The sequence below is a fragment of the Physeter macrocephalus genome, chromosome 4, assembly GCF_002837175.3.
Source record: "Physeter macrocephalus isolate SW-GA chromosome 4, ASM283717v5, whole genome shotgun sequence".
NCBI lineage: Eukaryota > Metazoa > Chordata > Mammalia > Artiodactyla > Physeteridae > Physeter > Physeter macrocephalus.
In genome coordinates this window covers 1,268,408-1,290,608 of record NC_041217.1, presented here as the reverse complement: position 1 = coordinate 1,290,608, position 22,201 = coordinate 1,268,408, and the positions used below count along the sequence as shown (strand labels likewise).

Sequence of the window (22,201 nt, the reverse complement as noted above, 5' to 3'; positions counted from 1 at the left end):
AGCACCCCCCTCCCACGGGTCCTCCCCACTTCCAACCGCCCTCGCTCCCCCAGCCCCGTGAATCCAGATCTAATTCCTGGTTAAGCCTTATAACAGCAGTTCGCGGCTCACAGAATGAGACGCAGGTGTCTGTACGGGTGTGCTGTGCAGGGCCCTTAACGTGTTTGCAACCCCCCCCCCCTTTGCAGCCTCCTCTGCTTTCGCCCCACCCCTGCTCCCACCGTGGCTCTACCCGGATGCTCCTCTCACCCTTACACTTCAGCCCAGCTCAAAGCCATCGCTTCCACAAAACTCCCCTGGAGACGCGGCAGGCTGGCCTCAGCACTTGGCTGAAGGTGGGCGAGCCCCCCACGGACAGCACCACGTTTATGGACGCCCAGGCAGAGCAGGGCAAGAAGTACAGCTTCCGCGTGCGGGCCGTGACCGCGGAGGGGCCCGGGGAGGCCCTGGAGTCCGGCGAGGTGCTGGTGGCTCCCGAGGGTGAGAGGACAGCCCGGGGCCAGGGAGGGGACGTGCCGGGCTCCCCAGCGTGCCCGGAGACCGGGGGCCACCGGCCAGCACCCCGGGGCTCTCGAGGCCCTTCGAGAGCCTCACCCCAGCTTCTCTGGGGCCTGGCGGCCAGAGCAGCGAGCAGGATGTGGGGGGTCTTCTCCAGCTGCGGCTCTGTGTGGGACCGGGGGTGGGCCGGCAGAGCCGCCGTCTCAGGGCCCGGGGACGGACTGGCCTCGCCCTCCATCTGGAGCGTCTCCCAGGGCGTCAGGGCCGAGGGGCCCCAGGGTCGGCTCTAGTGCCCAGGCCACAAGTTTCCCTATTTCCGTCACTCTTGCCCCCATGCTTCAGGCTGGCTCAGACCCCCGACCCCCCAAAGAAGGGAGAGCGCGTGGCTGGCCCCAGGCGCCCGCTCCTCCACCAGGACCCCCGGGAGCTGGCGCCTCTCCCAGCCCCTGACGGACCAGCACCCTCTCTGCCCCCAGTTCTGCCCGGGCCTCCGCCCCCGCCAGCCATCCTGTCGGCCTCCGGCCGAAGCGTCACTCTGTCACGGACGGCACCTCGGGGCCCGGGCAGCGCCCACGTCCCGGGCTACCTGATCGAGCAGCGCGAGAAGGGACGGAGCCCCTGGGTGGCCGTGAACCGGCAGCCGATGCCCGGTGAGCAGCCTGGCGGTGGTCTGCATCGTCCTGGCCTCCAGAGCCTCCCCGGCGCCCCCCGGCCCGAGGCGCGCTGCGGCAGCGTCAAGCCAGATCGATCACTTTCGTGTGAGGGTCTCACTGGTGGTGGTTCGCCTCCCGGCGCGTTTGGCTGGGGGCTGGGGGGCGGGGAGGTGTAGGGCCAGGCTGGGCTCGTCCAGGCATCGCCCGGCCCCATCAGGCGGGACTGACGCGGTGGGCTTCCCACAGAGAAGAAGTGGACGGTGCCGGACCTGAGGCAGGGCTGTCAGTACGAGTTCCGGGTCACAGCCGTGGCCCCCTCTGGCCCCGGGGAGCCTGGGCCCCCATCGGATGCCGTCTTTGCTCGGGACCCCATGAGTAAGCGGGGAGCCAACCCGGGGGAGGGTGGTGGCAGAGGCATGGGCGGTCCCGGAGGAGACATCAGGATGGCTGCGGGATAAAGGTCGAAAGGCCCTGAGGGAGAGGCAAAACTAGGGGCCCCTGGAGGCTTAAGGCCCCACACTGAGACCAGACAGGCCCAGGAGCCGGAGACGGGGACTGGAAGAGTCCTTCCCCAGGTCGGCCCACTCGCTTGGTCCCATCCTGTAAGCATCCACTGCCCCCGGTGAGGGGGCACCATCCCTACAGGGAGGGGGTGGTCACGGGGGAGCCTCACCGTCCATTCTCCATCCGGCGAGCACCTGCTCATCGTCACCTGCCGGGGGCTGGCATTGCGTCAGCAGCCAGGTGCATCCTTGGGACGCTTCTGGTCCAGGGCAGCATTACCTGTGGTCCGCGTGTCCACGACAGGCAGCCTAGGCCGTTTCCAAGCCCTACAGAAGAGAAAGCTGCCCTGCTCTGCTTGATCCGAATTTCCCAAATTCAAGCAGAGAATAGCTTTTCCACGAACCACCTGTCAAAGCACCCCTCCGTGGCCTACAGCTGCTCTGTGCACCTCTCCTGGGCTCTTGCCCTCACGAGCCCGCTGGTGACAGCCTTGGGGGGGCGCAGCACGTTCCTGGCCCTTGTGGACCGGCCAGGGGCGTCCTTCCGTGTCCGCCGGGGCCCGGAGACGCACAGGGAGTCGGGGCGGCTGGGTGCCCAGCAATCGCCCCCAGGCGGCTCCCCAGGTTTGAAGGCCAGAGCCCTGGACCGCCGTGCCGCCTACAGGGCCCTTTACATACCTCACACCTTTGTTCTGAAACCCTCGTGGGTGGGTGGGCCTGTGCCGTTATTGTTCCCATGGTACGGGTAAAGAGCACAAAGTATGGACTAAGTACCCAAGGCGGTCTTGACTAGGAGCTTAATGCTCACAACAGGAAGAGAATTCTAGTCTTCAGGGATGTTGGAACCTAAGGACTCATCGATGAAAGCAGCAGATTGGGGGAATTATGGAAGGACAGTTCGGGGAAGGGGGTTGGCAGGTTGGCGAGTGGGTGGAAGGGGTCGGGGGAGGCTTCCCGGAGGAGGCGAGCTGGGATGGGTGGTGCAGACTGAGGAAGAGTCCGGGGCAGAGTAAGCGTTCGGGTCCAGGCAGGCGCTTCAGCAAAGCCTGGAGGCGGGCCCCTAAGCGAAAGCAATCCCCAGCCGTCCATGGAAAGCCAGTGAGTGGCCCCCGAGGGGCCTCCCTCAGGAGAGGTGAGGCCGCTCCTGACCCCCCGCGGTGCCCGGCCAGGACCCCCCGGGCCCGCGAGGGATCTCCAGGTCACGGACACGTTGCACGCTGGCGTCACGCTGAGCTGGGCCCCACCGGACCCTCAGGACGGGGACGGAGCTCTGGGCTACGTGGCAGAGCTGGGCGACTCAGCCAGCCTGCGGTGGAGTCCGTGCCACGCCGGCACCGTGCCGGGCGCTGCCTACACGGTCAAGGGGCTGCGGCCTCGGGAGGGCTACTTCGTGCGGGTGACAGCCGTGAATGAGGGGGGCCGAGGCCCGCCCACTGCCCTGGACACGGTGGTGCAAGCCGTGCCCGTCAGCGGTGAGCCCACCTCCCTCCTCCAGCCCAGGCCCTTCCCGGGGAGGGCCTCTGAGTCGCACCTATGCGCTAGCTGAGCCAGGACCGCCCCCCCCACAACCCCATCTTAGTGAAGTGTCACGTATTGGGCGCCTAGTAAGAGCAGGGCACCGGGCTAGGCAGGCCCTTTCAGAAACGCATTTTCATTGTAACCCATGAAAATCCTACAAGGTCAATACTATCCCCAATTTACAGATAAGGAAACTGAGGTCAGCGGTACACTGCCCCGGGCCTTACCACTGGTAGGCAGCAGAGCCCGGGGGGAAGCCAGGTGACTGACCCCAAAGCCCAGGCTCGCTCCAGAATTCTTTGCTGCCTCCCCAGCGTGGCCTGAGAAGGCCGGCTGCCCCTCAGCTCCCGAGTTCACGTCAGTGCAGAAGATGCCCGCATCCCTGTTACCGGAAGGTGGACTGTCTAACTTTTTCCCCGGGGGCGTTAACTGCTGGAGCAGCTGACCTGTCTTTGGCCCAAGCTGACACTGGGCCATCCCAACAGACCCCAGCTGTCCTTGTGATGATAAGGGAGGCGTACAAAGAAAATCACCCTGAGTCTTTGGCCAGAACCCAGAGCCCGTCCTGGCTCTGCCCCAAATCCCGGGCTCTGGGGCCACTTCCTGCCTCAGATGGGTAGTTGTTTCATCTGCAAAATACAAGAGTTGGGCTAGTTTCTCACCATCCCCCTCCGTTCCAGCCTGACCCTAAGGCTGCCCCTGACGGCTTCCCTTTCTCAGCCCCCATCCCCCTCCCCCCTCCCCCAGCCCTGCGGCTCCCCCCCGGACTCCCCTCCAGCCCCCTCCCCCGTTCCTGCAGGGCCCCCTGTTCGATGGCAGGGCCCCCTGTCCGATGTCCAGTGGGGTTTCAGCATCACGGGGCTGGCCTAGCGCCTAGTCCCCCTGCAGCCCTGCCTGGTTGGTGACCAGGGCTGGGGCCCAGATGCAGAGGGAGGTGACAGGCCACCCCGTGTGTTCCAGTCTGTCCCAAGTTCCTCATGGACGCCAGCACGAAGGACTCGCTGACGGTCAGAGCTGGGGACACGGTTCGTGTGCCTGTCCGCTTTGAGGTGAGCACATCTAGTGGGCTGCAGCAGGCAGCCACAGCCCTGTGGGCCTCCTTTCTTCCCGGTTCCTTTCTGGCCCCTAGTCAGGGACCTGCGCTTGTGCTGGAAATCAGGCCGCATAGAGAAGGGGAGGGGAGGGGAGGGGAGGGTCCTCCTGGCAGGGACAGCCCTCCCCTGGAAGCTGGGTTGGCCACTCTGCTCCTGTCCACGACGCCCTCTGGTGGTGGCTTTCGGTACTGCACCTCTAAACCCGCGGCCCGTCCCCTCCCCTCACCCACTTCTCCACCTCCTTAGTCTGGGAAGGGTGCCCTGCAGTGGGGTGATGCCCCTTGACTTCAGAGTGTCTGTTGTGAGAGTACGTAGCCTGTGTTTGTACGTGTAGTACAGCAGCCAGTGTGGTTAGGAGCACAGGTGCCTGGATTCAAATTCTGACCTCATGGCTCACTAGCTCTTTGACTTTGGACACATATCTTAACCTCGCTGTGTTCCGACGTCCTCATCTGTCAAGAGAAGGTATTAATAGTAACTTATCTCGAAGGGCTGTTCTGAGGATTCAGGGAATTAATACTGAAAGCACATAAATAGTGCTGGGCACATGGCAAGTACCCGGTATGTATTATTACTGTTGTTGTTGTTGTTGTTGTTAAAATCACCATTTTCTGCGTGGGAAACTCACAGGTGGCGGGGTCAGATCTAACTCTAAATTACATGTTCTTAACTGTTAGACCATAATCATGACGATGGTAATGATGACAACAGTACTTAAGACACACCAAGTGTTTGCTGTGTGTCGGGCCCTGTTCGTATCGTTAACGTCTTGGGCCCCCAGACAGCCTGTGAGGTAGGTCACTGTTGCACCCCCAGGTGCCTCTGACGCCCAGAGCTGAGGGTCTCATGGGAGTTGGTGGTGCAGCCATCAGGCAGCTGGACCGGTCCCCCCACCCTGGGCAGGGTCAGGCCACCATACTCTCCCTCCTGGACCATTGCAGGGACCCCCAGGTCATACCCCCCCTTGGCACCCCAGCCTGGGCACCAGGGTGGTCAGCACCCCCCTCCCACGGGTCCTCCCCACTTCCAACCGCCCTCGCTCCCCCAGCCCCGTGAATCCAGATCTAATTCCTGGTTAAGCCTTATAACAGCAGTTCGCGGCTCACAGAATGAGACGCAGGTGTCTGTACGGGTGTGCTGTGCAGGGCCCTTAACGTGTTTGCAACCCCCCCCCCCTTTGCAGCCTCCTCCGCTTTCGCCCCACCCCTGCTCCCACCGTGGCTCTACCCGGATGCTCCTCTCACCCTTACACTTCAGCCCAGCTCAAAGCCATCGCTTCCACAAAACTCCCCTCACCCCTCCTTCCTCTGTGTCCCAGGCCGCCTCCGTGCCGGACGTGGCCTGGCTAAAGGATGGCTTGCCCTTGCCTAAGAGAAGTGTGACCTCCGTCAAGGATGGCCTCACCCAGCTCCTGGTCCCCGCGGCCAGCCTCGCTGACAGCGGCCTCTACACTGTGGTGCTGAGGAGTCCGCGGGGGGAGGAGGCCACCCATAGCTTCCGCCTCAGGGTGGCAGGTGAGGCAGGCCCGGGCTGGGGCGGGAGGCGGCTGGGCCGCTCCCCAGGGCCTGGTCACAGGTCTGCGGGATTCCACCCGCCTGGGTGTGCCCGTGACCACACCCTGACCCTTCTTATGCGCCCGAAGGGAGAGAGGAGGAGGGGCCGGGGAGGGCGGGTGTCACTGTCCTTCTCTCCGGGGGGTTGGGGACAGTTGAGCACAGCCCTCCCCGGACCTCTGTGGTCCCTCGTTTCGGGTCCGTGAGCGGAGACAGTCACCACCATCACATCACCCCAAAGGGCGGTGGCCAGAATTGTCTGTGGTCCTCCCCGGGGTAAAGGTGGTCTCCCCCAGCCCCAGCCCCGGAGGGGTTTCTGAAACACAGAAATGATGGAAAACTAACAGTGGGGAGCTCTGCAACTTGCTCTTACGGAAGCCCCCATTCTGTTCCTGTGCCATTTTACTTACAAGACACCGTGAATTCAAATGAGTCCTTTTGGACGTTTCCCACCCTCTAGCAGTGACTGCAGAGCTGGCCCAGTTCTCTCTGGCTCCAGCGCCCTGCCTGGCGAGACCGTGTCTCCAGGGCCCTGGAAGGAGTGGGGACCACGGGCAGGACTTGGGGACCTGGAAAGACTCAGGGCCCTGGGCAGGGCCAGGCGGAGCGCTTCCGCTCCCGCCTGACCCCTCTGTCTCCGCAGCGCGCCCACGGGCCCCGGGGCCCATCCTGCTGCGGGAGGGCACGCTGGGCTCGGTGATCGTCGAGTGGGCGCCGTCCCCGGACGAGGCCGACGGGAGGGCCGCCCCGCTGCACTACACGCTGCTGACGCGCTCCTCGGCGCGCGCGCCCTGGCGCCCCGCGGCCGAGCGCCTGCACACCTGCCGCTTCACCCTGGTGGGCGTCCTCCCGGGCCACGAGTACCGCTTCCGCGTGGTGGCCGAGAACGAGCTGGGCGCCAGCGAGCCCTCGGACACGCGCCAGCCCTGGGTCGTCCCGCGGCAGCCGCCAGGTGAGCTCCGCGCGGAGAGCGGCGGGCCGGAGGCTGCGAGGGCGCGGACGCGCCGGGCCACCGCCCTTCCCACGCGTCTCCCGTTCGGGGTGGCTCCCGCTTCTTGCGGAGGGGCCCGGGGAGGCCCTGGAGTCCGGCGAGGTGCTGGTGGCTCCCGAGGGTGAGAGGACAGCCCGGGGCCAGGGAGGGGACGTGCCGGGCTCCCCAGCGTGCCCGGAGACCGGGGGCCACCGGCCAGCACCCCGGGGCTCTCGAGGCCCTTCGAGAGCCTCACCCCAGCTTCTCTGGGGCCTGGCGGCCAGAGCAGCGAGCAGGATGTGGGGGGTCTTCTCCAGCTGCGGCTCTGTGTGGGACCGGGGGTGGGCCGGCAGAGCCGCCGTCTCAGGGCCCGGGGACGGACTGGCCTCGCCCTCCATCTGGAGCGTCTCCCAGGGCGTCAGGGCCGAGGGGCCCCAGGGTCGGCTCTAGTGCCCAGGCCACAAGTTTCCCTATTTCCGTCACTCTTGCCCCCATGCTTCAGGCTGGCTCAGACCCCCGACCCCCCAAAGAAGGGAGAGCGCGTGGCTGGCCCCAGGCGCCCGCTCCTCCACCAGGACCCCCGGGAGCTGGCGCCTCTCCCAGCCCCTGACGGACCAGCACCCTCTCTGCCCCCAGTTCTGCCCGGGCCTCCGCCCCCGCCAGCCATCCTGTCGGCCTCCGGCCGAAGCGTCACTCTGTCACGGACGGCACCTCGGGGCCCGGGCAGCGCCCACGTCCCGGGCTACCTGATCGAGCAGCGCGAGAAGGGACGGAGCCCCTGGGTGGCCGTGAACCGGCAGCCGATGCCCGGTGAGCAGCCTGGCGGTGGTCTGCATCGTCCTGGCCTCCAGAGCCTCCCCGGCGCCCCCCGGCCCGAGGCGCGCTGTGGCAGCGTCAAGCCAGATCGATCACTTTCGTGTGAGGGTCTCACTGGTGGTGGTTCGCCTCCCGGCGCGTTTGGCTGGGGGCTGGGGGGCGGGGAGGTGTAGGGCCAGGCTGGGCTCGTCCAGGCATCGCCCGGCCCCATCAGGCGGGACTGACGCGGTGGGCTTCCCACAGAGAAGAAGTGGACGGTGCCGGACCTGAGGCAGGGCTGTCAGTACGAGTTCCGGGTCACAGCCGTGGCCCCCTCTGGCCCCGGGGAGCCTGGGCCCCCATCGGATGCCGTCTTTGCTCGGGACCCCATGAGTAAGCGGGGTGCCAACCCGGGGGAGGGTGGTGGCAGTGGCATGGGCGGTCCCGGAGGAGACATCAGGATGGCTGCGGGATAAAGGTCGAAAGGCCCTGAGGGAGAGGCAAAACTAGGGGCCCCTGGAGGCTTAAGGCCCCACACTGAGACCAGACAGGCCCAGGAGCCGGAGACGGGGACTGGAAGAGTCCTTCCCCAGGTCGGCCCACTCGCTTGGTCCCATCCTGTAAGCATCCACTGCCCCCGGTGAGGGGGCACCATCCCTACAGGGAGGGGGTGGTCACGGGGGAGCCTCACCGTCCATTCTCCATCCGGCGAGCACCTGCTCATCGTCACCTGCCGGGGGCTGGCATTGCGTCAGCAGCCAGGTGCATCCTTGGGACGCTTCTGGTCCAGGGCAGCATTACCTGTGGTCCGCGTGTCCACGACAGGCAGCCTAGGCCGTTTCCAAGCCCTACAGAAGAGAAAGCTGCCCTGCTCTGCTTGATCCGAATTTCCCAAATTCAAGCAGAGAATAGCTTTTCCACGAACCACCTGTCAAAGCACCCCTCCGTGGCCTACAGCTGCTCTGTGCACCTCTCCTGGGCTCTTGCCCTCACGAGCCCGCTGGTGACAGCCTTGGGGGGGCGCAGCACGTTCCTGGCCCTTGTGGACCGGCCAGGGGCGTCCTTCCGTGTCCGCCGGGGCCCGGAGACGCACAGGGAGTCGGGGCGGCTGGGTGCCCAGCAATCGCCCCCAGGCGGCTCCCCAGGTTTGAAGGCCAGAGCCCTGGACCGCCGTGCCGCCTACAGGGCCCTTTACATACCTCACACCTTTGTTCTGAAACCCTCGTGGGTGGGTGGGCCTGTGCCGTTATTGTTCCCATGGTACGGGTAAAGAGCACAAAGTATGGACTAAGTACCCAAGGCGGTCTTGACTAGGAGCTTAATGCTCACAACAGGAAGAGAATTCTAGTCTTCAGGGATGTTGGAACCTAAGGACTCATCGATGAAAGCAGCAGATTGGGGGAATTATGGAAGGACAGTTCGGGGAAGGGGGTTGGCAGGTTGGCGAGTGGGTGGAAGGGGTCGGGGGAGGCTTCCCGGAGGAGGCGAGCTGGGATGGGTGGTGCAGACTGAGGAAGAGTCCGGGGCAGAGTAAGCGTTCGGGTCCAGGCAGGCGCTTCAGCAAAGCCTGGAGGCGGGCCCCTAAGCGAAAGCAATCCCCAGCCGTCCATGGAAAGCCAGTGAGTGGCCCCCGAGGGGCCTCCCTCAGGAGAGGTGAGGCCGCTCCTGACCCCCCGCGGTGCCCGGCCAGGACCCCCCGGGCCCGCGAGGGATCTCCAGGTCACGGACACGTTGCACGCTGGCGTCACGCTGAGCTGGGCCCCACCGGACCCTCAGGACGGGGACGGAGCTCTGGGCTACGTGGCAGAGCTGGGCGACTCAGCCAGCCTGCGGTGGAGTCCGTGCCACGCCGGCACCGTGCCGGGCGCTGCCTACACGGTCAAGGGGCTGCGGCCTCGGGAGGGCTACTTCGTGCGGGTGACAGCCGTGAATGAGGGGGGCCGAGGCCCGCCCACTGCCCTGGACACGGTGGTGCAAGCCGTGCCCGTCAGCGGTGAGCCCACCTCCCTCCTCCAGCCCAGGCCCTTCCTGGGGAGGGCCTCTGAGTCGCACCTATGCGCTAGCTGAGCCAGGACCGCCCCCCCCACAACCCCATCTTAGTGAAGTGTCACGTATTGGGCGCCTAGTAAGAGCAGGGCACCGGGCTAGGCAGGCCCTTTCAGAAACGCATTTTCATTGTAACCCATGAAAATCCTACAAGGTCAATACTATCCCCAATTTACAGATAAGGAAACTGAGGTCAGCGGTACACTGCCCCGGGCCTTACCACTGGTAGGCAGCAGAGCCCGGGGGGAAGCCAGGTGACTGACCCCAAAGCCCAGGCTCGCTCCAGAATTCTTTGCTGCCTCCCCAGCGTGGCCTGAGAAGGCCGGCTGCCCCTCAGCTCCCGAGTTCACGTCAGTGCAGAAGATGCCCGCATCCCTGTTACCGGAAGGTGGACTGTCTAACTTTTTCCCCGGGGGCGTTAACTGCTGGAGCAGCTGACCTGTCTTTGGCCCAAGCTGACACTGGGCCATCCCAACAGACCCCAGCTGTCCTTGTGATGATAAGGGAGGCGTACAAAGAAAATCACCCTGAGTCTTTGGCCAGAACCCAGAGCCCGTCCTGGCTCTGCCCCAAATCCCGGGCTCTGGGGCCACTTCCTGCCTCAGATGGGTAGTTGTTTCATCTGCAAAATACAAGAGTTGGGCTAGTTTCTCACCATCCCCCTCCGTTCCAGCCTGACCCTAAGGCTGCCCCTGACGGCTTCCCTTTCTCAGCCCCCATCCCCCTCCCCCCTCCCCCAGCCCTGCGGCTCCCCCCCGGACTCCCCTCCAGCCCCCTCCCCCGTTCCTGCAGGGCCCCCTGTTCGATGGCTCCCCTCCAGCCCCCTCTCCAGTTCCTGCAGGGCCCCCTGTCCGATGTCCAGTGGGGTTTCAGCATCACGGGGCTGGCCTAGCGCCTAGTCCCCCTGCAGCCCTGCCTGGTTGGTGACCAGGGCTGGGGCCCAGATGCAGAGGGAGGTGACAGGCCACCCCGTGTGTTCCAGTCTGTCCCAAGTTCCTCATGGACGCCAGCACGAAGGACTCGCTGACGGTCAGAGCTGGGGACACGGTTCGTGTGCCTGTCCGCTTTGAGGTGAGCACATCTAGTGGGCTGCAGCAGGCAGCCACAGCCCTGTGGGCCTCCTTTCTTCCCGGTTCCTTTCTGGCCCCTAGTCAGGGACCTGCGCTTGTGCTGGAAATCAGGCCGCATAGAGAAGGGGAGGGGAGGGGAGGGGAGGGTCCTCCTGGCAGGGACAGCCCTCCCCTGGAAGCTGGGTTGGCCACTCTGCTCCTGTCCACGACGCCCTCTGGTGGTGGCTTTCGGTACTGCACCTCTAAACCCGCGGCCCGTCCCCTCCCCTCACCCACTTCTCCACCTCCTTAGTCTGGGAAGGGTGCCCTGCAGTGGGGTGATGCCCCTTGACTTCAGAGTGTCTGTTGTGAGAGTACGTAGCCTGTGTTTGTACGTGTAGTACAGCAGCCAGTGTGGTTAGGAGCACAGGTGCCTGGATTCAAATTCTGACCTCATGGCTCACTAGCTCTTTGACTTTGGACACATATCTTAACCTCGCTGTGTTCCGACGTCCTCATCTGTCAAGAGAAGGTATTAATAGTAACTTATCTCGAAGGGCTGTTCTGAGGATTCAGGGAATTAATACTGAAAGCACATAAATAGTGCTGGGCACATGGCAAGTACCCGGTATGTATTATTACTGTTGTTGTTGTTGTTGTTGTTAAAATCACCATTTTCTGCGTGGGAAACTCACAGGTGGCGGGGTCAGATCTAACTCTAAATTACATGTTCTTAACTGTTAGACCATAATCATGACGATGGTAATGATGACAACAGTACTTAAGACACACCAAGTGTTTGCTGTGTGTCGGGCCCTGTTCGTATCGTTAACGTCTTGGGCCCCCAGACAGCCTGTGAGGTAGGTCACTGTTGCACCCCCAGGTGCCTCTGACGCCCAGAGCTGAGGGTCTCATGGGAGTTGGTGGTGCAGCCATCAGGCAGCTGGACCGGTCCCCCCACCCTGGGCAGGGTCAGGCCACCATACTCTCCCTCCTGGACCATTGCAGGGACCCCCAGGTCATACCCCCCCTTGGCACCCCAGCCTGGGCACCAGGGTGGTCAGCACCCCCCTCCCACGGGTCCTCCCCACTTCCAACCGCCCTCGCTCCCCCAGCCCCGTGAATCCAGATCTAATTCCTGGTTAAGCCTTATAACAGCAGTTCGCGGCTCACAGAATGAGACGCAGGTGTCTGTACGGGTGTGCTGTGCAGGGCCCTTAACGTGTTTGCAACCCCCCCCCCCTTTGCAGCCTCCTCCGCTTTCGCCCCACCCCTGCTCCCACCGTGGCTCTACCCGGATGCTCCTCTCACCCTTACACTTCAGCCCAGCTCAAAGCCATCGCTTCCACAAAACTCCCCTCACCCCTCCTTCCTCTGTGTCCCAGGCCGCCTCCGTGCCGGACGTGGCCTGGCTAAAGGATGGCTTGCCCTTGCCTAAGAGAAGTGTGACCTCCGTCAAGGATGGCCTCACCCAGCTCCTGGTCCCCGCGGCCAGCCTCGCTGACAGCGGCCTCTACACTGTGGTGCTGAGGAGTCCGCGGGGGGAGGAGGCCACCCATAGCTTCCGCCTCAGGGTGGCAGGTGAGGCAGGCCCGGGCTGGGGCGGGAGGCGGCTGGGCCGCTCCCCAGGGCCTGGTCACAGGTCTGCGGGATTCCACCCGCCTGGGTGTGCCCGTGACCACACCCTGACCCTTCTTATGCGCCCGAAGGGAGAGAGGAGGAGGGGCCGGGGAGGGCGGGTGTCACTGTCCTTCTCTCCGGGGGGGTTGGGGACAGTTGAGCACAGCCCTCCCCGGACCTCTGTGGTCCCTCGTTTCGGGTCCGTGAGCGGAGACAGTCACCACCATCACATCACCCCAAAGGGCGGTGGCCAGAATTGTCTGTGGTCCTCCCCGGGGTAAAGGTGGTCTCCCCCAGCCCCAGCCCCGGAGGGGTTTCTGAAACACAGAAATGATGGAAAACTAACAGTGGGGAGCTCTGCAACTTGCTCTTACGGAAGCCCCCATTCTGTTCCTGTGCCATTTTACTTACAAGACACCGTGAATTCAAATGAGTCCTTTTGGACGTTTCCCACCCTCTAGCAGTGACTGCAGAGCTGGCCCAGTTCTCTCTGGCTCCAGCGCCCTGCCTGGCGAGACCGTGTCTCCAGGGCCCTGGAAGGAGTGGGGACCACGGGCAGGACTTGGGGACCTGGAAAGACTCAGGGCCCTGGGCAGGGCCAGGCGGAGCGCTTCCGCTCCCGCCTGACCCCTCTGTCTCCGCAGCGCGCCCACGGGCCCCGGGGCCCATCCTGCTGCGGGAGGGCACGCTGGGCTCGGTGATCGTCGAGTGGGCGCCGTCCCCGGACGAGGCCGACGGGAGGGCCGCCCCGCTGCACTACACGCTGCTGACGCGCTCCTCGGCGCGCGCGCCCTGGCGCCCCGCGGCCGAGCGCCTGCACACCTGCCGCTTCACCCTGGTGGGCGTCCTCCCGGGCCACGAGTACCGCTTCCGCGTGGTGGCCGAGAACGAGCTGGGCGCCAGCGAGCCCTCGGACACGCGCCAGCCCTGGGTCGTCCCGCGGCAGCCGCCAGGTGAGCTCCGCGCGGAGAGCGGCGGGCCGGAGGCTGCGAGGGCGCGGACGCGCCGGGCCACCGCCCTTCCCACGCGTCTCCCGTTCGGGGTGGCTCCCGCTTCTTCCACGGGGAGAGCGCGAGGAGCCGGGGCTGGCTGCGCATCTTGGTGGCCTCTCAAGTCGGTGGCAGGCGACAAGGTAGACAGAGACCAGTGCTTCTCCGAAAACAGAGTCTTTTACAGTCAAATAGATGCGAACCTTCAAAGCGGTTGCCAGAAAAGGCAGGCCATAAAATCAGATGCTCGTTTTCTCGCTTTCACGAGTTTCTAAAGTAGAAAAATGTCTGAAAGGTTCCACACCAAAATGCTAGCTGCGGTCATCGGTAGGTAATTGGTTGTGCTTGGTTTTTATTCCTTCTCCTTTCGATTTCTTGTATGTTCCAATTTGTCCACACTGAGTGTGTGTTAGCTTGTAGTACAGAAAAAAAAAAAAAATCCATCCGGCGAGCACCTGCTCATCGTCACCTGCCGGGGGCTGGCATTGCGTCAGCAGCCAGGTGCATCCTTGGGACGCTTCTGGTCCAGGGCAGCATTACCTGTGGTCCGCGTGTCCACGACAGGCAGCCTAGGCCGTTTCCAAGCCCTACAGAAGAGAAAGCTGCCCTGCTCTGCTTGATCCGAATTTCCCAAATTCAAGCAGAGAATAGCTTTTCCACGAACCACCTGTCAAAGCACCCCTCCGTGGCCTACAGCTGCTCTGTGCACCTCTCCTGGGCTCTTGCCCTCACGAGCCCGCTGGTGACAGCCTTGGGGGGGCGCAGCACGTTCCTGGCCCTTGTGGACCGGCCAGGGGCGTCCTTCCGTGTCCGCCGGGGCCCGGAGACGCACAGGGAGTCGGGGCGGCTGGGTGCCCAGCAATCGCCCCCAGGCGGCTCCCCAGGTTTGAAGGCCAGAGCCCTGGACCGCCGTGCCGCCTACAGGGCCCTTTACATACCTCACACCTTTGTTCTGAAACCCTCGTGGGTGGGTGGGCCTGTGCCGTTATTGTTCCCATGGTACGGGTAAAGAGCACAAAGTATGGACTAAGTACCCAAGGCGGTCTTGACTAGGAGCTTAATGCTCACAACAGGAAGAGAATTCTAGTCTTCAGGGATGTTGGAACCTAAGGACTCATCGATGAAAGCAGCAGATTGGGGGAATTATGGAAGGACAGTTCGGGGAAGGGGGTTGGCAGGTTGGCGAGTGGGTGGAAGGGGTCGGGGGAGGCTTCCCGGAGGAGGCGAGCTGGGATGGGTGGTGCAGACTGAGGAAGAGTCCGGGGCAGAGTAAGCGTTCGGGTCCAGGCAGGCGCTTCAGCAAAGCCTGGAGGCGGGCCCCTAAGCGAAAGCAATCCCCAGCCGTCCATGGAAAGCCAGTGAGTGGCCCCCGAGGGGCCTCCCTCAGGAGAGGTGAGGCCGCTCCTGACCCCCCGCGGTGCCCGGCCAGGACCCCCCGGGCCCGCGAGGGATCTCCAGGTCACGGACACGTTGCACGCTGGCGTCACGCTGAGCTGGGCCCCACCGGACCCTCAGGACGGGGACGGAGCTCTGGGCTACGTGGCAGAGCTGGGCGACTCAGCCAGCCTGCGGTGGAGTCCGTGCCACGCCGGCACCGTGCCGGGCGCTGCCTACACGGTCAAGGGGCTGCGGCCTCGGGAGGGCTACTTCGTGCGGGTGACAGCCGTGAATGAGGGGGGCCGAGGCCCGCCCACTGCCCTGGACACGGTGGTGCAAGCCGTGCCCGTCAGCGGTGAGCCCACCTCCCTCCTCCAGCCCAGGCCCTTCCTGGGGAGGGCCTCTGAGTCGCACCTATGCGCTAGCTGAGCCAGGACCGCCCCCCCCACAACCCCATCTTAGTGAAGTGTCACGTATTGGGCGCCTAGTAAGAGCAGGGCACCGGGCTAGGCAGGCCCTTTCAGAAACGCATTTTCATTGTAACCCATGAAAATCCTACAAGGTCAATACTATCCCCAATTTACAGATAAGGAAACTGAGGTCAGCGGTACACTGCCCCGGGCCTTACCACTGGTAGGCAGCAGAGGCCGGGGGGAAGCCAGGTGACTGACCCCAAAGCCCAGGCTCGCTCCAGAATTCTTTGCTGCCTCCCCAGCGTGGCCTGAGAAGGCCGGCTGCCCCTCAGCTCCCGAGTTCACGTCAGTGCAGAAGATGCCCGCATCCCTGTTACCGGAAGGTGGACTGTCTAACTTTTTCCCCGGGGGCGTTAACTGCTGGAGCAGCTGACCTGTCTTTGGCCCAAGCTGACACTGGGCCATCCCAACAGACCCCAGCTGTCCTTGTGATGATAAGGGAGGCGTACAAAGAAAATCACCCTGAGTCTTTGGCCAGAACCCAGAGCCCGTCCTGGCTCTGCCCCAAATCCCGGGCTCTGGGGCCACTTCCTGCCTCAGATGGGTAGTTGTTTCATCTGCAAAATACAAGAGTTGGGCTAGTTTCTCACCATCCCCCTCCGTTCCAGCCTGACCCTAAGGCTGCCCCTGACGGCTTCCCTTTCTCAGCCCCCATCCCCCTCCCCCCTCCCCCAGCCCTGCCGCTCCCCCCCGGACTCCCCTCCAGCCCCCTCTCCAGTTCCTGCAGGGCCCCCTGTCCGATGTCCAGTGGGGTTTCAGCATCACGGGGCTGGCCTAGCGCCTAGTCCCCCTGCAGCCCTGCCTGGTTGGTGACCAGGGCTGGGGCCCAGATGCAGAGGGAGGTGACAGGCCACCCCGTGTGTTCCAGTCTGTCCCAAGTTCCTCATGGACGCCAGCACGAAGGACTCGCTGACGGTCAGAGCTGGGGACACGGTTCGTGTGCCTGTCCGCTTTGAGGTGAGCACATCTAGTGGGCTGCAGCAGGCAGCCACAGCCCTGTGGGCCTCCTTTCTTCCCGGTTCCTTTCTGGCCCCTAGTCAGGGACCTGCGCTTGTGCTGGAAATCAGGCCGCATAGAGAAGGGGAGGGGAGGGGAGGGGAGGGTCCTCCTGGCAGGGACAGCCCTCCCCTGGAAGCTGGGTTGGCCACTCTGCTCCTGTCCACGACGCCCTCTGGTGGTGGCTTTCGGTACTGCACCTCTAAACCCGCGGCCCGTCCCCTCCCCTCACCCACTTCTCCACCTCCTTAGTCTGGGAAGGGTGCCCTGCAGTGGGGTGATGCCCCTTGACTTCAGAGTGTCTGTTGTGAGAGTACGTAGCCTGTGTTTGTACGTGTAGTACAGCAGCCAGTGTGGTTAGGAGCACAGGTGCCTGGATTCAAATTCTGACCTCATGGCTCACTAGCTCTTTGACTTTGGACACATATCTTAACCTCGCTGTGTTCCGACGTCCTCATCTGTCAAGAGAAGGTATTAATAGTAACTTATCTCGAAGGGCTGTTCTGAGGATTCAGGGAATTAATACTGAAAGCACATAAATAGTGCTGGGCACATGGCAAGTACCCGGTATGTATTATTACTGTTGTTGTTGTTGTTGTTGTTAAAATCACCATTTTCTGCGTGGGAAACTCACAGGTGGCGGGGTCAGATCTAACTCTAAATTACATGTTCTTAACTGTTAGACCATAATCATGACGATGGTAATGATGACAACAGTACTTAAGACACACCAAGTGTTTGCTGTGTGTCGGGCCCTGTTCGTATCGTTAACGTCTTGGGCCCCCAGACAGCCTGTGAGGTAGGTCACTGTTGCACCCCCAGGTGCCTCTGACGCCCAGAGCTGAGGGTCTCATGGGAGTTGGTGGTGCAGCCATCAGGCAGCTGGACCGGTCCCCCCACCCTGGGCAGGGTCAGGCCACCATACTCTCCCTCCTGGACCATTGCAGGGACCCCCAGGTCATACCCCCCCTTGGCACCCCAGCCTGGGCACCAGGGTGGTCAGCACCCCCCTCCCACGGGTCCTCCCCACTTCCAACCGCCCTCGCTCCCCCAGCCCCGTGAATCCAGATCTAATTCCTGGTTAAGCCTTATAACAGCAGTTCGCGGCTCACAGAATGAGACGCAGGTGTCTGTACGGGTGTGCTGTGCAGGGCCCTTAACGTGTTTGCAACCCCCCCCCCCTTTGCAGCCTCCTCTGCTTTCGCCCCACCCCTGCTCCCACCGTGGCTCTACCCGGATGCTCCTCTCACCCTTACACTTCAGCCCAGCTCAAAGCCATCGCTTCCACAAAACTCCCCTCACCCCTCCTTCCTCTGTGTCCCAGGCCGCCTCCGTGCCGGACGTGGCCTGGCTAAAGGATGGCTTGCCCTTGCCTAAGAGAAGTGTGACCTCCGTCAAGGATGGCCTCACCCAGCTCCTGGTCCCCGCGGCCAGCCTCGCTGACAGCGGCCTCTACACTGTGGTGCTGAGGAGTCCGCGGGGGGAGGAGGCCACCCATAGCTTCCGCCTCAGGGTGGCAGGTGAGGCAGGCCCGGGCTGGGGCGGGAGGCGGCTGGGCCGCTCCCCAGGGCCTGGTCACAGGTCTGCGGGATTCCACCCGCCTGGGTGTGCCCGTGACCACACCCTGACCCTTCTTATGCGCCCGAAGGGAGAGAGGAGGAGGGGCCGGGGAGGGCGGGTGTCACTGTCCTTCTCTCCGGGGGGGTTGGGGACAGTTGAGCACAGCCCTCCCCGGACCTCTGTGGTCCCTCGTTTCGGGTCCGTGAGCGGAGACAGTCACCACCATCACATCACCCCAAAGGGCGGTGGCCAGAATTGTCTGTGGTCCTCCCCGGGGTAAAGGTGGTCTCCCCCAGCCCCAGCCCCGGAGGGGTTTCTGAAACACAGAAATGATGGAAAACTAACAGTGGGGAGCTCTGCAACTTGCTCTTACGGAAGCCCCCATTCTGTTCCTGTGCCATTTTACTTACAAGACACCGTGAATTCAAATGAGTCCTTTTGGACGTTTCCCACCCTCTAGCAGTGACTGCAGAGCTGGCCCAGTTCTCTCTGGCTCCAGCGCCCTGCCTGGCGAGACCGTGTCTCCAGGGCCCTGGAAGGAGTGGGGACCACGGGCAGGACTTGGGGACCTGGAAAGACTCAGGGCCCTGGGCAGGGCCAGGCGGAGCGCTTCCGCTCCCGCCTGACCCCTCTGTCTCCGCAGCGCGCCCACGGGCCCCGGGGCCCATCCTGCTGCGGGAGGGCACGCTGGGCTCGGTGATCGTCGAGTGGGCGCCGTCCCCGGACGAGGCCGACGGGAGGGCCGCCCCGCTGCACTACACGCTGCTGACGCGCTCCTCGGCGCGCGCGCCCTGGCGCCCCGCGGCCGAGCGCCTGCACACCTGCCGCTTCACCCTGGTGGGCGTCCTCCCGGGCCACGAGTACCGCTTCCGCGTGGTGGCCGAGAACGAGCTGGGCGCCAGCGAGCCCTCGGACACGCGCCAGCCCTGGGTCGTCCCGCGGCAGCCGCCAGGTGAGCTCCGCGCGGAGAGCGGCGGGCCGGAGGCTGCGAGGGCGCGGACGCGCCGGGCCACCGCCCTTCCCACGCGTCTCCCGTTCGGGGTGGCTCCCGCTTCTTCCACGGGGAGAGCGCGAGGAGCCGGGGCTGGCTGCGCATCTTGGTGGCCTCTCAAGTCGGTGGCAGGCGACAAGGTAGACAGAGACCAGTGCTTCTCCGAAAACAGAGTCTTTTACAGTCAAATAGATGCGAACCTTCAAAGCGGTTGCCAGAAAAGGCAGGCCATAAAATCAGATGCTCGTTTTCTCGCTTTCACGAGTTTCTAAAGTAGAAAAATGTCTGAAAGGTTCCACACCAAAATGCTAGCTGCGGTCATCGGTAGGTAATTGGTTGTGCTTGGTTTTTATTCCTTCTCCTTTCGATTTCTTGTATGTTCCAATTTGTCCACACTGAGTGTGTGTTAGCTTGTAGTACAGAAAAAAAAAAAAAAAGTCCAAAAATTATTTTAAGAAAAGAATAAAAAATGAGTAGAGCAGCCTTGGGGCCCAGTTTGCAGGTGAGACGTGGCAGGAAGGCCCAGGCAGTGCCCGAGTTCTCCAGGAGCTTGGGACTCGCCGCAGCCCTCTCTCTTTCTGACCCTCCTCACCTGCCAGTTTCCACCGCAGACAGGGTCACAGAGAAGGCTCCCAGGTACCAGGAGCCCGACCTGAGCCAGAAGCCCCGCTTCCTGGTGGGCCTGCGGGCCCACCTGCTGCCCCTGGGCTGCGAGTGCTGCATGACCTGCGCCGTGCAGGGATGGCCGCGGCCCCGCGTCACCTGGTTCAAGAACGACCAGAGCCTGGCAGGCGACCCCACCGTGTACAGCACCGACCTGCTGGGCGTGTGCTCCCTGGTCCTCCCCAGCGTCTCGGCCGAGGACGGTGGCAAGTACAAGGCGGTGGCCGAGGACACACTGGGCCTGGCCGTCAGCAGCGCCACCCTCATCGTCATGGGTGAGACGCTACCCTACAGTGGGGCGGGCTGGCGGGGGGGAGGGATGAGAGCCAGAGACACAGCTCCCGTCCGCCTTCGGGGAGTCCTCAAGGGGCCCGTGCCCTTCTAGAGGGGTGGGCTGGAGTCAGGACAGCGCGGTTCTCCGCCTGGCTCTCCGTGAGCTCTTGTCATTTAACCTCCACCTCCGGCTCTCCTGGGGCCTTGGTTTGCCCATCGTAGTGGACGAGATCACTGGTGAGCAGCTCTTGGCTTGAGGGGCTACGTGCCACCCACCTAAGCTTCCCACAGTGGCCTCGCAACCCATTGTGAATGAGAGAGAAAGAGGCTTCTTCTCAGTTGCACCTTCATAAATGTGCCCAGAGAGGGACACCTAGTGGCCCAAGGCCACCCTAGTTCTCTCATGGGTATTCCCTTTTTCAGTAAAGTAAATAATGTGTGTTAACAAGAGAAGTAGCATCTTTTTATTTTATTGTTAGAGTGCATTTCTTTTGTTTTTAATTTTTATTTTCTGTTGGAATATAGTTGATCTACAACGTTTGTGTTAGCCCTCAATAGCACCTTATATTTTGAATGGCTAAAAAAAAAGAGAAGTAACTCCTAAACATTTTTAATTAATCGGGATTGACCTTAGTGCAGCAATGGCCCTTTCCACCCGGGAAAGGAACGTTTCAAAGTGCCCAGCTCGTGTGCACACCTGTCGTTAGGGGGAGGTTACGGTTCCCCAGGGCGCCAGGGAAGAACTCTGCCCAAAGTTGTAGAGCATGTGGTGGCTGTGGATCTGAACCCACACGCCCGTGGCGGAGCCCCGAGGCCTGACCCCCTGCGGTCTCATGTTGACCTTCAGGACGGCGAGCCGGGATCCCGGTCCTCTGTGTCTTGCAGGATCTAGCTCTGAGCCCCGACACACCCTGGAGTGGCCCAGCCCGTCCCCACAGCCTTGGGATGAAGGCAGATCCTCGAAGGTTCACTCGTCACTCCGCACTGGCCTGGGGAGGCCGTCCCAGAGGATGGAGGGTGCTGGCAGTGCCCAGAGCCCCAGGGAGAGGGGCGTGAGGGGGCTCCTCCCGGAGGGCACGGAGGCTTTAGGGAAGACAAAGAAGAAGGGGCCGTTCAGCCTCCCAGCCCCAAGCTAGGTCACTGCACAGGACGGCAGCGAGCCTCCTGCTTGGGGCAGCGGCGGGAACTGGATGTGTCTGCAGGATGGAGGCCAAGTCCCCTGCCGGGGGACAGGACGGGCTGGGCCTGAGTGACCACAGTGAGGAGCGAGCACGGCGGTCCGAGGACCTGGGCGGGAGCCGGGGCTGGAGGGCGTGTGTGTGTGTGTGTGTGCGTGTGCGTGTGCGTGTGCGTGGACAGCTGCTCTCTGTATGTTGTCTCTTTATTAAAGCGTTGGCTAACACTGGCGAACCATTTGCAAGTGAACTTGGGGTCTGCACGCTGGGGGGAGGATTCCTCTGTGCCAGGCTCCAGCCGGGGGTGGGTTTCTGGCTGGAGGGAACAGCTGGGTCAGAACTGGGCTCTTCTGCATCCCGGGGCTGCGCAGTCAGTTCCAAGGGTGGGAAAGCTGGGAACGTTCCGAGGGTCTGCGTGGTGGAGAGACAGCCCCGCCCACCACCCCCGCCCGAGCCCTAGCCCGTGTCTTCTGCACGCCTCTGTCTGGCCAGATCCTGCTGAGAGCCGGAGGCTTCCCTGGGTGGAGTCTGGGCTGGGAAATAGCACTCCTGGGTGGGCTCTGTGGGCCCCAGCTTGCCCCTCCACAGTCCCGCTGCTCCGTGTCACAGACGGGCCCCGTGTCACAGACGGGCCCCGTGTCACAGACAGGACGGGATGCTGTGCGACCCACCACCTCCACCAGAAGCTCTGGTCCTCCTTCACCTTCCAGGCCTGGCCCCTGAGCCTCCTAGGCTCCCGGGAAGTAATATGTATCAAAAGCTTTAACATGTATAAATCTCTTGATGATGCAGTAGTTTCATGTCACTGCATGTATTGTTATGAGGGCAAAATAGGGACTTTTTCCGAAAAACAGAAACGGAGTTTACCACCAATAAACTCTGAATAATTTCCATTTTATACTTCAGACAGAAGAAAAATGATTTCTAGAGATAAGTTCTGAGATGCAAGAAAAAATGATCAGCAAAGATTTTTGAAAATATTTGGGTAAACAAAAAAATGCTGGCTGCAAATAATAGTAATAATATCTACTAGGACAGACTAAAATATTGGACAAAAATTAGGTGTAATTTAGGAGAAGAGTGATCAGAGGTAAAATATGCTAGAATATTATTATTCTTAAACTTCTGCACCTGTTAACAATAACTAGAGTTAAGCCTAAACTAATAGATTCTGAGTGTATAACTTCCAAACAAAATATGGAATGAGAAAAATAACTGCAGTCAATCAAAAAGAGGGCAAGTAAGGAGGAGGAGAAAAGAGGAGGGGGAGGAGGGGGGGCAAGGAGGGGGGACGGGAGAGGAGGGGGAGGGGAGGAGGAGGAGGGAAGAGAAACAGAACTCCTGCCACAAATACAAATAAATAGAAAATATATCAGTAATCACAATAAATGCAAGTTAGATTCTC

General features: G+C 62.4%; 2 protein-coding genes across 6 annotated transcripts in view; both read left to right on the top strand.

Moving 5' to 3' along the window:
* Nucleotides 1-21,031, top strand: part of IGFN1 (immunoglobulin like and fibronectin type III domain containing 1) — a 36,530-nt gene extending 15,499 nt beyond the window's left edge. The window contains exons 13-16 of the mRNA XM_055083850.1: nucleotides 5,585-5,780; nucleotides 6,463-6,771; nucleotides 19,297-19,623; nucleotides 20,507-21,031. Coding sequence (XP_054939825.1) covers nucleotides 5,585-5,780; nucleotides 6,463-6,771; nucleotides 19,297-19,623; nucleotides 20,507-20,757 — 1,083 coding nt within the window. The 3' untranslated portion in view covers nucleotides 20,758-21,031. The remainder of the gene's footprint in view (nucleotides 1-5,584; nucleotides 5,781-6,462; nucleotides 6,772-19,296; nucleotides 19,624-20,506) is intronic.
* LOC129392040 (immunoglobulin-like and fibronectin type III domain-containing protein 1) lies at nucleotides 6,890-13,721 on the top strand. Of its 5 annotated transcripts, none has more exons than XM_055084001.1 (6): nucleotides 6,890-6,931; nucleotides 7,849-7,977; nucleotides 9,275-9,577; nucleotides 10,613-10,701; nucleotides 12,065-12,260; nucleotides 12,944-13,721. In XM_055084001.1, exons 2-6 carry the CDS (start codon nucleotides 7,974-7,976, stop codon nucleotides 13,561-13,563), a joined length of 1,212 nt encoding a protein of 403 aa, XP_054939976.1. In that variant the 5' UTR covers nucleotides 6,890-6,931; nucleotides 7,849-7,973; the 3' UTR covers nucleotides 13,564-13,721. The 5 variants fall into 5 exon arrangements, with proteins under 5 accessions (XP_054939976.1, XP_054939979.1, XP_054939977.1 ...); XM_055084002.1 differs by lacking the exon at nucleotides 6,890-6,931 and adding an exon at nucleotides 7,510-7,599 and having other exon boundaries at nucleotides 7,854-7,977; XM_055084003.1 differs by lacking the exon at nucleotides 6,890-6,931 and adding an exon at nucleotides 7,607-7,707 and having other exon boundaries at nucleotides 7,854-7,977.
* Nucleotides 21,032-22,201: the final 1,170 nt, after the last annotated feature.